Source organism: Cherax quadricarinatus, chromosome 54 (genome assembly GCF_038502225.1).
Source record: "Cherax quadricarinatus isolate ZL_2023a chromosome 54, ASM3850222v1, whole genome shotgun sequence".
NCBI classification, from domain to species: domain Eukaryota; kingdom Metazoa; phylum Arthropoda; class Malacostraca; order Decapoda; family Parastacidae; genus Cherax; species Cherax quadricarinatus.
This window is the reverse complement of record NC_091345.1, coordinates 744534-760000: the sequence shown is the minus strand read 5'-3', so window position 1 is coordinate 760000 and position 15467 is coordinate 744534. Positions and strand designations below refer to the sequence as shown.

General features: G+C 41.0%; 1 protein-coding gene across 2 annotated transcripts in view; it reads left to right on the top strand.

Moving 5' to 3' along the window:
• Window positions 1-15467, top strand: part of LOC128699105 (dehydrogenase/reductase SDR family member 7) — a 72637-nt gene that overhangs the window by 44443 nt on the left and 12727 nt on the right. The window contains exon 7 of one of the 2 annotated variants that reach the window (XM_053791620.2): window positions 5667-5786. The exons of the other annotated variant lie outside the window; for it this stretch is intronic. Coding sequence (XP_053647595.1) covers window positions 5667-5786 — 120 coding nt within the window. The remainder of the gene's footprint in view (window positions 1-5666; window positions 5787-15467) is intronic. 2 annotated transcript variants of the gene reach the window in all.

Genomic DNA, 15467 nt, shown 5'->3' with positions numbered 1-15467 from the left:
ACCATGGTTGTTTAATATATTTATAGATGGGGTTGTAAAGGAAGTAAATGCTAGGGTGTTTGGGAGAGGGGTGGGATTAAATTATGGGGAATCAAATTCAAAATGGGAATTGACACAGTTACTTTTTGCTGATGATACTGTGCTTATGGGAGATTCTAAAGAAAAATTGCAAAGGTTAGTGGATGAGTTTGGGAATGTGTGTAAAGGTAGAAAGTTGAAAGTGAACATAGAAAAGAGTAAGGTGATGAGGGTGTCAAATGATTTAGATAAAGAAAAATTGGATATCAAATTGGGGAGGAGGAGTATGGAAGAAGTGAATGTTTTCAGATACTTGGGAGTTGACGTGTCGGCGGATGGATTTATGAAGGATGAGGTTAATCATAGAATTGATGAGGGAAAAAAGGTGAGTGGTGCGTTGAGGTATATGTGGAGTCAAAAAACGTTATCTATGGAGGCAAAGAAGGGAATGTATGAAAGTATAGTAGTACCAACACTCTTATATGGGTGTGAAGCTTGGGTGGTAAATGCAGCAGCGAGGAGACGGTTGGAGGCAGCGGAGATGTCCTGTTTAAGGGCAATGTGTGGTGTAAATATTATGCAGAAAATTCGGAGTGTGGAAATTAGGAGAAGGTGTGGAGTTAATAAAAGTATTAGTCAGAGGGCAGAAGAGGGGTTGTTGAGGTGGTTTGGTCATTTAGAGAGAATGGATCACAGTAGAATGACATGGAAAGCATATAAATCTATAGGGGAAGGAAGGCGGGGTAGGGGTCGTCCTCGAAAGGGTTGGAGAGAGGGGGTAAAGGAGGTTTTGTGGGTAAGGGGCTTGGACTTCCAGCAAGCGTGCGTGAGCGTGTTAGATAGGAGTGAATGGAGACGAATGGTACTTGGGACCTGACGATCTGTTGGAGTGTGAGCAGGGTAATATTTAGTGAAGGGATTCAGGGAAACCGGTTATTTTCATATAGTCGGACTTGAGTCCTGGAAATGGGAAGTACAATGCCTGCACTTTAAAGGAGGGGTTTGGGATATTGGCAGTTTGGAGGGATATGTTGTGTATCTTTATATGTTTATGCTTCTAGACTGTTGTATTCTGAGCACCTCTGCAAAAACAGTGATAATGTGCGAGTGTGGTGAAAGTGTTGAATGATGATGAAAGTATTTTCTTTTTGGGGATTTTCTTTCTTTTTTGGGTCACCCTGCCTCGGTGGGAGACGGCCGACTTGTTGAAAAAAAAAAAAAAAAAAAAAATATATATATATATATATATATATATATATATATATATATATATATATATATATATACATACCTGGAGGTTACCTGGAGGTTATTCCGGGGATCAACGCCCCCGCGGCCCGGTCCATGACCAGGCCTCCCGAAGGATCAGGGCCTGATCAACCAGGCTGTTACTGCTGGCCGCACGCAGTCCGACATATGAGCCACAGCCCGGCTGATCCGGCACTGACTTTAGGTATCTGTCCAGCTCTCTCTTGAAGGCAGCCAGGGGTTTATTGGCAATTCCCCTAATGCTTGATGGGAGGCTGTTGAACAGTATTTTTTTTTTTTTTTTTTCAACAAGTCGGTCGTCTCCCACCAAGGCAGGGTGACCCAAAAAAGAAAGAAAATCCCCAAAAAGAAAATACTTTCATCATCATTCAACACTTTCACCACACGCACACATTATCACTGCTTTTGCAGAGGTGCTCAGAATACAACAGTTTAGAAGCATATACATATAAAGATACACAACATATCCCTCCAAACTGCCAATATGTATATATATATGTATATATATATATATATATATATATATATATATATATATATATATATATATATATATATATATATATATTTTTATTTATTTATTTATTTATTTATAATTTGAGCACACATACAGAGGTACAAAAAAATACAGATAAGAGCAGCATGCCAAAGCCACTTATACTATGCATAGCATTACGGGCTGGCTTAAAATTAACTTAAGATTAACTAAGCAATGATGAAATCAGTGAAAAACATTAATGTAAACAGATTACTATAAAGCACAAGTGAGTATTACAAAGACAGGTCATATGGTTGCATGCATTGTTGTAAATTCAGTAGAATGGAGTATTCTGTTAGGTAGTGTATTTAAAAAATAATAAAGTTAGATTGGGTTTTAGGTTTAACATTTATGTGATATAATCGTGAGAAACATTTAAGATATACAATTTATAAGGTTCAGTTATTCAGTATTTATTTGGTTTTGGGTGAGTAAGTGATCTTTGAGAAGAGACTTGAATTTATAAACAGGTAGTGTTTCTTTTATATTTACAGGTAATGAATTCCAGATTTTAGGGCCTTTTATGTGCATTGAGTTTTTGCATAGCGTGAGATGGCCACGAGGAATATCAAAGAGTGATCTGTGCCTTGTGTTATGGTCATGTGTTCTGTTGAGGTTGGCAAGGAGATGTTTGAGGGGAGGGTTAATATCAGAGTTGAGTGTTCTATGTATGTAATAGGTGCAGTAATAAGTATGGATGTTTTATATGGTGAGTAGGTTGAGTGTATTGAATATTGGTGGAGTGTGCTGCCTGTAGTGAGAATTTGTTATCATTCTAACTGCAGCCTTTTGTTGGGTAATTAGTGGTCTGAGATGGTTACTTGTTGTTGAGCCCCATGCACAAATTCCATAGGTGAGATAGGGGTAAATAAGAGAGTGATATAGGGCCAGGAGGGCTGACTGTGGAGCATATATATATATATACATACATATACACACACACACACACACACACATATACAGTGGACCCCCGGTTAACGATATTTTTTCACTCCAGAAGTATCTTCAGGTGCCAGTACTGACTGAATTTGTTCCCATGAGAAATATTGTGAAGTAGATTAGTCCATTTCAGACCCCCAAACATACACGTACAAACGCACTTACATATATACACTTACATAATTGGTCACATTGGGAGGTAATCGTTATGCGGGGGTCCACTGTATATATATATATTACCCTGTAAGCAGGGTAATATTTGTGAATGGATTCAGGGAAATCAGTTAGCCAGACTTGAGTCCTGGAGGTGGGAAGTAGAGTGCCTGCACTTTAAAGGAGGGATTTGGGATATTGGCTGTTTGGAGCAACATCTAAACTGTCATATCTGGGCACCTTTGCAAATACAGTGATTAAGTGTGAATGATGGTGAAAGTACAGTGGACCCCCAGCATATGATATTAATCCGTTCCTGAGAGCTCATTGTATGCCGAAATTATCATAAGGTGAATTAATTTTCCCCATAAGAAATAATGGAAATCAAATTAATCTGTGCAAGACACCCAAAAGTATGAAAAAAAAAGTTTTACCACATGAAATATTAAGTTTAATGCACACAAACTGAAGAAGACATGCACAGTTAGTAGTACTCTACAAACAATAGAATACATGACACTTACCTTTAATAAAGATCTGATGATGATTGATGGGATGGGAGGAGGGGAGTGTGTCGAAGTTGTTATTGTTTAGAAGGGGAATCCCCTTCCATTATTACTTGAGGTAGCAAGTCCTTTTTCAGGGTAACTTACCTTCTTCTTTTAATGCCACTAGAGAGTCAGTGGACTTCTGTCGCACAACATATCTGTCCATAGAGGCCTGTACCTCTCGTTCCTTTATGACTTTTCTAAAGTGGTTCACAACATTGTCATTGTAATAGTCACCAGCATGGCTTGCAATAGCTGTGTGAGGGTGATTTTCATCCATAAAGGTTTGCATCTTTGTCCACATTGTACACATTTCTTTAATCTTTGAAGTAGGCAACTTCTTCAATTTCTCTATCCCCTCCTCCGAAGCAGTTTCCTCAGGTCTGGCCTCTTGCTGTTGAAGATGATCTAGCAGCTCATCAGTGGTTAGTTCTTCATTATTCTCCTCCACCAACTCTTCCACATCCTCCCCACTAACCTCCAACCCCAAGGATTTCCCCAGTACCACAATGGATTCCTCAACTGGCATACGATTCCCAGCGTTAGCCTCAAACCCTTCAAAATCCCTTTTGTCTACACATTCTGGCCACAGTTTCTTCCAAGCAGAGTTCAAGGTCCTCTTAGTCACTCCCTCCCAAGCCTTACCTATAAGGTTTACACAATTGAGGATATGAAAGTGATCCTCCCAAAATTCTTTTAGAGTCAATCGAGTGTCTGTGGTCACTTCAAAGCACTTTTGAAACAGCTTTTGTGTACAGTTTCTTGAAGTTGGAAATGACCTGCTGGTCCATGGGCTGCAGGAGAGGAGTGGTATTAGGAGGCAAAAACTTGACCTTAATGAAGCTCATGTCCCCAGAAAGTCGCTCTGCGAAGTCTGTAGGATGAACAGGGACATTGTCTAATACCAGGAGGCACTTAAGGTCTAATTTTTTTCAATTAGATAATTTTTTACATTGGGGGCAAATGCATGGTGTAACCAGTCATAGAAAAAGTCCCTAGTGACCCATGCCTTACTGTTTGCCCTCCACAGCACACACAAATTAGCCTTGACGACATTGTTTTGCCTGAACACTCTGGGAGTTTCTGAGTGATACACCAATAAAGGTTTCACTTTGCAATCACCACTAGCATTGGCACACATCAGAAGAGTAAGCCTGTCTTTCATAGGTTTATGTCCTGGGAGTGCCTTTTCCTCCTGAGTAATGTAGGTCCTGCTTGGCAATTTCTTCCAAAACAGGCCTGTTTCGTCGCAATTAAACACTTGTTCAGGTTTAAATTCTTCACTGTCTATGTAATCCTTGAATTCCTTCACATATTTTTCAGCTGCTTTTTGGTCCGAACTGGCAACCTCACCATTCCTAATCATACTATGTATGCCACTACGATTCTTAAATCTTTCAAACCAACCTTTGCTGGCCTTAAATTTACTCACATTACTACTAGTTTCAGGCATTTTTTCAATTAAATCCTCATGCAGTTTCCTAGCCTTTTCACATATGATTGCTTGAGTGATGCTATCTCCTGCTATCTGTTTTTCATTTATCCACACCAATAACAGTCTCTCAACATCTTCTAACACTTGCGATCTCTGTATCGAAAACAGACATGCACCTTTTGCAAGAACAGCTTCCTTGAATGCCGTTTTCTTGGCCACTATTGTAGCGATGGTTTATTGGGGTTTGGTATACAACCTGATCAGCTCCGACACACGCACTCCACTTCCGTACTTTGCAATTATCTCTTTCTTCATTTTTATAGTAATTAGCACCCTTTTTCTCGCAGGGTTGGCACTAGAAGCTTTCTTGGGGCCCATGGTGACTTATTTTGCAGAAACAAGCACCAAAAACACTGTGATAATATGGAATGTACCAAATGTATGCTTAGATGCGAGCACACTGGCTGGCTTGTAAACACTGGCACGCATGGGGCAGTTCAGGCCACACGTGGACGCGTCCCGGACAATTTGCGTGTGGTGGGTTTTTTAATGTGTGGCGAGGCAAAATTTTTGCGTTAAAATGTATCGTATGCTGGATTTAACGTATGCTGATGCCATCGTATGCCGGGGATCCACTGTATTGAATGATGGTGAGAGTGTTTTTCTTTTTTGGTCACCATGCCTGGGTGGGATATGGCCAATGTGTTGGGGAAAAGAAAAGTAATTTGAGTAATCAGATTAATATATGATTAAAATATTATTTCAGGGATATTTTGAATGTTTAAGACTCGAGAAGACAGGATTTAATCTAGCCATCACTGTTGTCTGCCCTGGACCAGTCGAGTCGAACCTTCTCAAGGCCAGCTTTACAGAAAAATTGGGAGAGGTAAGTTCAGAACTGACAAAAAAATACTAAAATTCCATTTTAAAGTTCAGTGCTCGTCACGGCATTATGCTGCTCCTCCCCCACACACACATACCAAAACACAAACACATACCATGAAAGACTATAATATATATATATGCACACTTACTGAGGTTTTAATACTTGGTGTTGCATCCTTTACGCTTAATCACATCCCTCAGCCATATAGGAAGACACACACAAATTCTTGAGGGTTTGGGGAGGTATATTATTCGATGCCTCATGTAAAGCAGCCTCCATCTGCAGGATGGAACTGATATCCTTGCCCAGTAAACTTTGTTTCACTATTGACCAGAGGTTCTCAATAGGGTTTAGGTCTGGGAAATTGCCTGGCCAGTCATTAAAGAAAGTCACTTCACAGTCCTTAAGCCAATGAACTACAAATTTGGCATGGTGCACCATCCTGCATAAAAACCATAGGCTTACACTTGTCAAATGCCTCAGGTAAATTGTCACACAATAATTCCAGGTAATTATACTGGTTCATATACTGGTTTTTGAGAAGCACAATGAGTTAACCAGCACTCTGAGAACTGAAACATCCCCAAACCATGAGCAAGTCTGGGGGTTCCACAGGTGTAGCGTGGGTCTAGTGAGTCACCACCTCTGGGCCAGTACACATGTTCCTCACGGTTACAGGTGACAGTGAAAGTTACTTCATCACTCCGAAGTACTTCAGACAACTGTTGTGTACCTCTGACTGCTTCTGTAACAGTTAAGGTATGAACAGATGTCTTCTTCCAGGGGCCAGGCCGAGGTTTGGCAGACGGTATCTCGACACCGCCACCAGCCTTGAAATGCTGCACCCAGTTCCTCACTGAGTGCTCACACACATCAACATTCTCCACTATTTCTTCTGGTGCCCAGCTTTGTGAAGCCCTATGATTTGAGTTATAGTTTCAGGTGTTAAAGACTTCCTTTTACCCATAATCAAACATGTACACCCCCAAAACCAAAGGGAACACCGGACAAAAGATGGGGTGGATGAGAGACAAAAGTGCAAAAGTGCTATGAAATCACAAGAACTATTATGAATTGTAATTATCAGAACATAAAAATTATATAAATTAAAATAAAAACAAGAAAACAAGGTATATCGGCACCACTTCTCCAAGCGGCAGGACTAGATGTTGCTGTCAGGTGAGCATCCAGCGCCAAATTCACAGTCTTAAATCTGGGCAAGTACTGGTCCAAAAAAAATTTTTTGGGTCTTATAACATGCAGAAAATTGCCCTCTTTAATTAAATTTTTTTTTTTCAAATATTCGGAGCGCTACGCAGGTGAACGCAGATCTACATTTAGACAGTTGAAGGGTTAATATATTTTATAGCAGAAATATTTTGGAATGATGTAAGTGTTATTAATGTTTATTTGTGCAGTAGTTTAATGTCTTGTTCCAGTAGCTCAGCTCCTTAGGCATGTAACAAGATTTTGTCAGCTAGTGGCTTCTAACATTGTAGCATTTAGTAATTTTCCATATGTTATATATGGGTTCTTTGCTTGATGATCAGCAACCATTTAATATCTCAAGGAGCAGACTTGGGGCTAGACCTGTGAGTCTCTTCCTAGTATTATGAATCTCTCCATCCACTGCTCCAGAATATATATTTTTTTTTTATTATTATTATCACACCGGCCGATTCCCACCAAGGCAGGGTGGCCCGAAAAAGAAAAACTTTCACCATCATTCACTCCATCACTGTCTTGCCAGAAGGGTGCTTTACACTACAGTTTTTAAACTGCAACATTAACACCCCTCCTTCAGAGTGCAGGCACTGTACTTCCCATCTCCAGGACTCAAGTCCGGCCTGCCGGTTTCCCTGAATCCCTTCATAAATGTTACTTTGCTCACACTCCAACAGCACGTCAAGTATTAAAAACCATTTGTCTCCATTCACTCCTATCAAACACGCTCACGCATGCCTGCTGGAAGTCCAAGCCCCTCGCACACAAAACCTCCTTTACCCCCTCCCTCCAACCCTTCCTAGGCCGACCCCTACCCCGCCTTCCTTCCACTACAGACTGATACACTCTTGAAGTCATTCTGTTTCGCTCCATTCTCTCTACATGTCCGAACCACCTCAACAACCCTTCCTCAGCCCTCTGGACAACAGTTTTGGTAATCCCGCACCTCCTCCTAACTCCCAAACTACGAATTCTCTGCATTATATTTACACCACACATTGCCCTCCGACATGACATCTCCACTGCCTCCAGCCTTCTCCTCGCTGCAACATTCATCACCCACGCTTCACACCCATATAAGAGCGTTGGTAAAACTATACTCTCATACATTCCCCTCTTTGCCTCCAAGGACAAAGTTCTTTGTCTCCACAGACTCCTAAGTGCACCACTCACTCTTTTTCCCTCATCAATTCTATGATTCACCTCATCTTTCATAGACCCATCCGCTGACACGTCCACTCCCAAATATCTGAATACGTTCACCTCCTCCATACTCTCTCCCTCCAATCTGATATTCAATCTTTCATCACCTAATCTTTTTGTTATCCTCATAACCTTACTCTTTCCTGTATTCACCTTTAATTTTCTTCTTTTGCACACCCTACCAAATTCATCCACCAATCTCTGCAACTTCTCTTCAGAATCTCCCAAGAGCACAGTGTCATCAGCAAAGAGCAGCTGTGACAACTCCCACTTTGTGTGTGATTCTTTATCTTTTAACTCCACGCCTCTTGCCAAGACCCTCGCATTTACTTCTCTTACAACCCCATCTATAAATATATTAAACAACCACGGTGACATCACACATCCTTGTCTAAGGCCTACTTTTACTGGGAAAAAATATTTCCCTCTTTCCTACATACTCTAACTTGAGCCTCACTATCCTCGTAAAAACTCTTCACTGCTTTCAGTAACCTACCTCCTACACCATACACTTGCAACATCTGCCACATTGCCCCCCTATCCACCCTGTCATACGCCTTTTCCAAATCCATAAATGCCACAAAGACCTCTTTAGCCTTATCTAAATACTGTTCACTTATATGTTTCACTGTAAACACCTGGTCCACACACCCCCTACCTTTCCTAAAGCCTCCTTGTTCATCTGCTATCCTATTCTCCATCTTACTCTTAATTCTTTCAATTATAACTCTACCATACACTTTACCAGGTACACTCAAGAGACTTATCCCCCTATAATTTTTGCACTCTCTTTTATCCCCTTTGCCTTTATACAAAGGAACTATGCATGCTCTCTGCCAATCCCTAGGTACCTTACCCTCTTCCATACATTTATTAAATAATTGCACCAACCACTCCAAAACTATATCCCCACCTGCTTTTAACATTTCTATCTTTATCCCATCAATCCCGGCTGCCTTACCCCCTTTCATTTTACCTACTGCCTCACGAACTTCCCCCACACTCACAACTGGCTCTTCCTCACTCCTACAAGATGTTATTCCTCCTTGCCCTATACACGAAATCACAGCTTCCCTATCTTCATCAACATTTAACAATTCCTCAAAATATTCCTTCCATCTTCCCAATACCTCTAACTCTCCATTTAATAACTCTCCTCTCCTATTTTTAACTGACAAATCCATTTGTTCTCTAGGCTTTCTTAACTTGTTAATCTCACTCCAAAACTTTTTCTTATTTTCAACAAAATTTGTTGATAACATCTCACCCACTCTCTCATTTGCTCTCTTTTTACATTGCTTCACCACTCTCTTAACTTCTCTCTTTTTCTCCATATACTCTTCCCTTCTTGCATCACTTCTACTTTGTAAAAACTTCTCATATGCTAACTTTTTCTCCCTTACTACTCTCTTTACATCATCATTCCACCAATCGCTCCTCTTCCCTCCTGCACCCACTTTCCTATAACCACAAACTTCTGCTGAACACTCTAACACTACATTTTTAAACCTACCCCATACCTCTTCGACCCCATTGCCTATGCTCTCATTAACCCATCTATCCTCCAATAGCTGTTTATATCTTACCCTAACTGCCTCCTCTTTTAGTTTATAAACCTTCACCTCTCTCTTCCCTGATGCTTCTATTCTCCTTGTATCCCATCTACCTTTTATTCTCAGTGTAGCTACAACTAGAAAGTGATCTGATATATCTGTGGCCCCTCTATAAACATGTACATCCTGAAGTCTACTCAACAGTCTTTTATCTACCAATACATAATCCAACAAACTACTGTCATTTCGCCCTACATCATATCGTGTATACTTATTTATCCTCTTTTTCTTAAAATATGTATTACCTATAACTAAACCCCTTTCTATACAAAGTTCAATCAAAGGGCTCCCATTATCATTTACACCTGGCACCCCAAACTTACCTACCACACCCTCTCTAAAAGTTTCTCCTACTTTAGCATTCAAGTCCCCTACCACAATTACTCTCTCACTTGGTTCAAAGGCTCCTATACATTCACTTAACATCTCCCAAAATATATATATATTCCCAGAATATATATATATTCATCAAATGGCAAAATACAGCAATTAGCATCATTACACTTTGACATCAGGTAACATGTGCCCCTAAAATCATCAGAAGCGAATATCCTTCATTCATATATCTTTTCTTTTTATAACATTGAGGTAGTTGCTTATGAACACCTGCTCCTTAGTGGTTTTCTAGAAGTGCACAGACAACATAATCCACTGACTCAAACTACAGTATTCCCACCTGACTTGCACAGTGCACTATACTTTCCTACCTCCGAACTCAACTCTGGCTAATTGATTTCAGTGAATTTTGTGTCATGCTCATGCAACAGTAGTACATCATATTCCATAAACTACCTGTCTTTACTCCAGTTTAACACTCACATTTGACTGCTGGATGTTCAGTCCCCTTGAAGAGCAGGCCAAAGGAAGGTCAAATGAAAGTAGCCACCAGTAACATACTTTGGGCAGAAAGACCTTGCTGAAGGAGGGTGAGGCATGGGAGATAGGGGTTTCAGGATTAACCCTTAAACTGTCCAAACGTAGATCTACGTTTGCTTGTGTAGCGCTCCGAACGTAGATCTACGTTTTTTTTTACATGCTTTCTTATGGAGAAAATCAAGGTCAGAACGCTACGTGCAAAAGTGTAGATCTACATTTGGACAGTTTAAGGGTTAAGTGATAATGTGCATGAGGAGGTGCCTGCCCCTATAAGTGACTTGAAAAAAAGGAGCTGGAGAAACTTGACTAACCCAAATCCTTGGCAAGTGATACAAGAGGGAGGCCAGGATGAGGAGTCTTCATCATAGGTGCCCTCTGAGAACGAAGACAAAAATTCATTGTGAGCTCGTAATAAGACGGTAGAGCAGTGATGGAAAATTTAAAACAGCCAAAGATAGAACAGGGTGAGTACTATCACACATGCTCAATATACCCAAGTATATTGCATGTGTATTGCATATACCCAAACACTGGGTGATTCATGTCTACAAGAGCTCCACATTTTTCTCCTGTAGTGCCAACCCTGCAGGAAAAAGGGTGCTAATTGCTATGAAAATGAAGAAAGAGATAATTGCAAAGTATGAAAGTGGAGTGCGTGTGTCGGAGCTGACCAGGTTGTATACCAAACCCCAATAAACCATCGCTACTATAGTGGCCAAGAAAACGGCACTCAAGGAAGCTGTTCTTGCAAAAGGTGCATGTCTGTTTTCGATACAGAGATCGGAAGTGTTAGAAGATGTTGAGAGACTGTTATTGGTGTGGATAAATGATAAACAGATAGCAGGAGATAGCATCTCTCAAGCGATCATATGTGGAAAGGCTAGGAAGCTGCATGAGGATTTAATTGAAAAAATGCCTGCAACTAGTGGTAATGTGAGTGAATTTAAGGCCAGCAAAGGTTGGTTTGAAAGATTTAAGAATCGTAGTGGCATACATAGTATGATTATGCATGGTGAGGTTGCCAGTTCGGACCAAAAAGCAGCTGAGAAATATGTGAAGGAATTCAAGGATTACATAGACATTGAAGAATTTAAACCTGAACAAGTGTTTAATTGCGACGAAACAGGCCTGTTTTGGAAGAAATTGCCAAGCAGGACCTACATTACTCAGGAGGAAAAGGCACTCCCAGGACATAAGCCTATGAAAGACAGGCTTACTCTTCTGATGTGTGCCAATGCTAGTGGTGATTGCAAAGTGAAACCTTTATTGGTGTATCACTCAGAAACTCCCAGAGTGTTCAGGCAAAACAATGTCGTCAAGGCTAATTTGTGTGTGCTGTGGAGGGCAAACAGTAAGGCATGGGTCACTAGGGACTTTTTCTATGACTGGTTACACCATGCATTTGCCCCCAATGTGAAAAATTACCTAATTGAAAAGAAATTAGACCTTAAGTGCCTCCTGGTATTAGACAATGTCCCTGTTCATCCTACAGACTTCGCAGAGCGACTTTCTGGGGACATGAGCTTCATTAAGGTCAAGTTTTTGCCTCCTAATACCACTCATCTCCTGCAGCCCATGGACCAGCAGGTCATTTCCAACTTCAAGAAACTGTGCTCAAAAGCTATGTTTCAAGAGTGCTTTGAAGTGACCACAGACACTCGATTGACTCTAAAAGAGTTTTGGGAGGATCACTTTCATATCCTCAATTGTGTAAACCTTATAGGTAAGGCTTGGGAGGGAGTGACTAAGAGGACCTTGAACTCTGCTTGGAAGAAACTGTGGCCAGAATGTGTAGACAAAAGGGATTTTGAAGGGTTTGAGGCTAACCCTGGGAATCGTATGCCAGTTGAGGAATCCATTGTGGCATTGGGGAAGTCCTTGGGGTTGGAGGTTAGTGGGGAGGATGTGGAAGAGTTGGTGGAGGAGGACAATGAAGAACTAACCACTGATGAGTTGCTAGATCATCTTCAACAGCAAGAGGCCAGACCTGAGGAAACTGCTTCGGAGGAGGGGATAGAAATTGAAGAAGTTGCCCACTTCAAAGATTAAAGAAATGTGTACAATGTGGACAAAGGTGCAAACCTTTATGGATGAAAATCACCCTCACACAGCTATTGCAAGCCATGCTGGTGACTATTACAATGACAATGTTGTGAACCACTTTAGAAAAGTCATAAAGGAACGAGAGGTACAGGGCTCTATGAACAGATATGTTGTGCGACAGAAGTCCACTGACTCTCAAGCTGGTCTTAGTGGCATTAAAAGAAGAAGGGAAGTAACTCCGGAAAAGGACTTGCTACCTCAAGTAATAATGGAAGGGGATTCCCCTTCTAAACAATAACAACTTTGACACTCTCCCCTCCTCCCATCCCATCAGTCATCATCAGATCTTCATTAAAGGTAAGTGTCATGTATTCTATTGTTTGTAGAGTACTACTAACTGTGCATGTCTTCTTCAGTTTGTGTGCATTAAACTTAATATTTCATGCGGTAAAACTTTTTTTTTTTCATACTTTTGGGTGTCTTGCACAGATTAATTTGATTTCCATTATTTCTTTTGGGGAAAATTAATTCACCTTATGACAATTTCGGCATACAATGAGCTCTCAGGAACGGATTAATATGTATGCTGGGGGTCCACTGTACTTTCACCATCATTCACACTTAATCACTGTATTTGCAAAGGTGCCCAGATATGACAGTTTAGATGTTGCTCCAAACAGCCAATATCCCAAACCCCTCCTTTAAAGTGCAGGCACTGTACTTCCCACCTCCAGGACTCAAGTCTGGCTAACTGATTTCCCTGAATCCATTCACAAAATATTTCCCTGCTTACACTCCAACAGCTTGTCAGTTCCCAAAAACCATTCATCTCCATTCACTCTTATCTAACATGCTCACATATGCCTGCTGAATGTCCAAGCCCCTTGTACACAAAACCTTGCAACCACCCACGGAGGTACTACTGTCCTGCCAAATGAGTGTAAGCCAGAAACCTAAGAATAGCATTCCGACATCTCGATAAGGAATTGTTCAGGACCCTGCACACCATGTACATCAGGCCCATATTGGAGTATGTAGCACCAGTTTGGAACACACACCTGGCCAAGCACGTCAAAAAATTAGAGAAAGTGCAAAAGTTTGCAACATCCCTAGTCCCAGAGCTAAGGGGCATGTCCTACAAGAAGAGGTTAAGGGAAATAGACCTGACAACACTGGAGGACAGGAGAGACAGGAGAGATATAACATATACTGAGAGGAATTGACAAGGTGGACAGAGACAGGATGTTCCAGAGATGGGACACAAAAACAAGAGGTCAAAATTGGAAGTTGAAGACTCAGATGAGTCACAGGGATGTTAGGAAGTATTTCTTCGGCCATAGAGTTGTCAGGAAGTGGAATATTTTGGAAAGTGAAGTAGTGGAGGCAAGATCCATACATAGCTTAAAAAGAGGTATGATAAGGCTCAAGGAGTGAGGAGAATGACCTAGTATCAACCAGCAAAGAGGCAGGGCCAGGAGCTATGACCTGACCCTGCAACCACATATAGGTGAGTACACAAACATAGGATTTAGCCTGCAGCAGGTCAAGTATGTGTAGAAACTGGAAAATGTCGAAAGGTTTGCAGCCAGGCTAGTACCAGAACTGAGAGGAATGCATTACAAAGAGAAGCTGAAGGAAGTGAACCTGACTACCTTAGAGGAGAGAAGGACATGGAGGAAAGGATTACTATGTGCAAAATCTTAAGAGGAATCAATAGGGGCTGACATAAACAAATTACAGTGGACCCTCATTTTTTGTAATTAATCTGTTCCAGAGAGCATGACTATTATCGAAATTGACTATTTGCGAATCTATTTTCCCCATAAGAAGTAATGTAAATCCAATTAATTCGTTCCAGACACCCAGAAGTGTCAACAATTTCTTTTTTACCGTAAAGATAGATTTACATGCACAAAAGAATGAACATTCAGCATGACAGTTACCTTTATTGAAGGCTGTTGTTGATGCATGGAAGACAGGGAGGAGGAGAGAGGGAAGAGAGATTATTGTTTGGAAGGGAAAACTCCCTCCATAAGGACTCTAGGTCACTTCAGGGGTCACTTCCCTAGCTTATAGATTTACATGCAGAAAAGAATGCCAAATAAATGTGAAGCACTAATAAAATGTTTAAATGAACATTTAACATCACACTTACCTTTTATTGAAGACTTTTGTTGGTGTATGGCAGATGGGACAGAGGGAGGGGAGGCGAGTTTATTGCTGGAGAATATGACACTAATATCAACTCTACGATATATTTATCTATCACAATTCAACTAATATGACATAATAAACAATATTAATAACATAGAAACATGGAATATACTCTAGAATGAATAAAATAAGTCATTATGTCTGTCTCGAGAGGTGTTGTGTTGTTGTTGGGTGTATAAGGGCCACTGAGAGTAAGCCACCCATAATGGTGGTGAAGCAACAGCTGAGGCGGTGGTGTTTTTCTGTAGCCCTATATAACTCCAACAACATTGGAGGAGTTGGTAGAATTGCTTAATCACTGAAGAAGGCACCCTCTACCACCATCACAACCACTACCACCCTCTACCACCATCACTATCACCACCATCCTCTACCACAATCACCCCCACCCTCTACCACTATCACAACTGCTAGCACCCTTTACCACCATCACTACCACCCTCTACCACTATCACCACCACCCTCTACCACCATCACTACCCTACCACTATCACAACTGCTACCACTC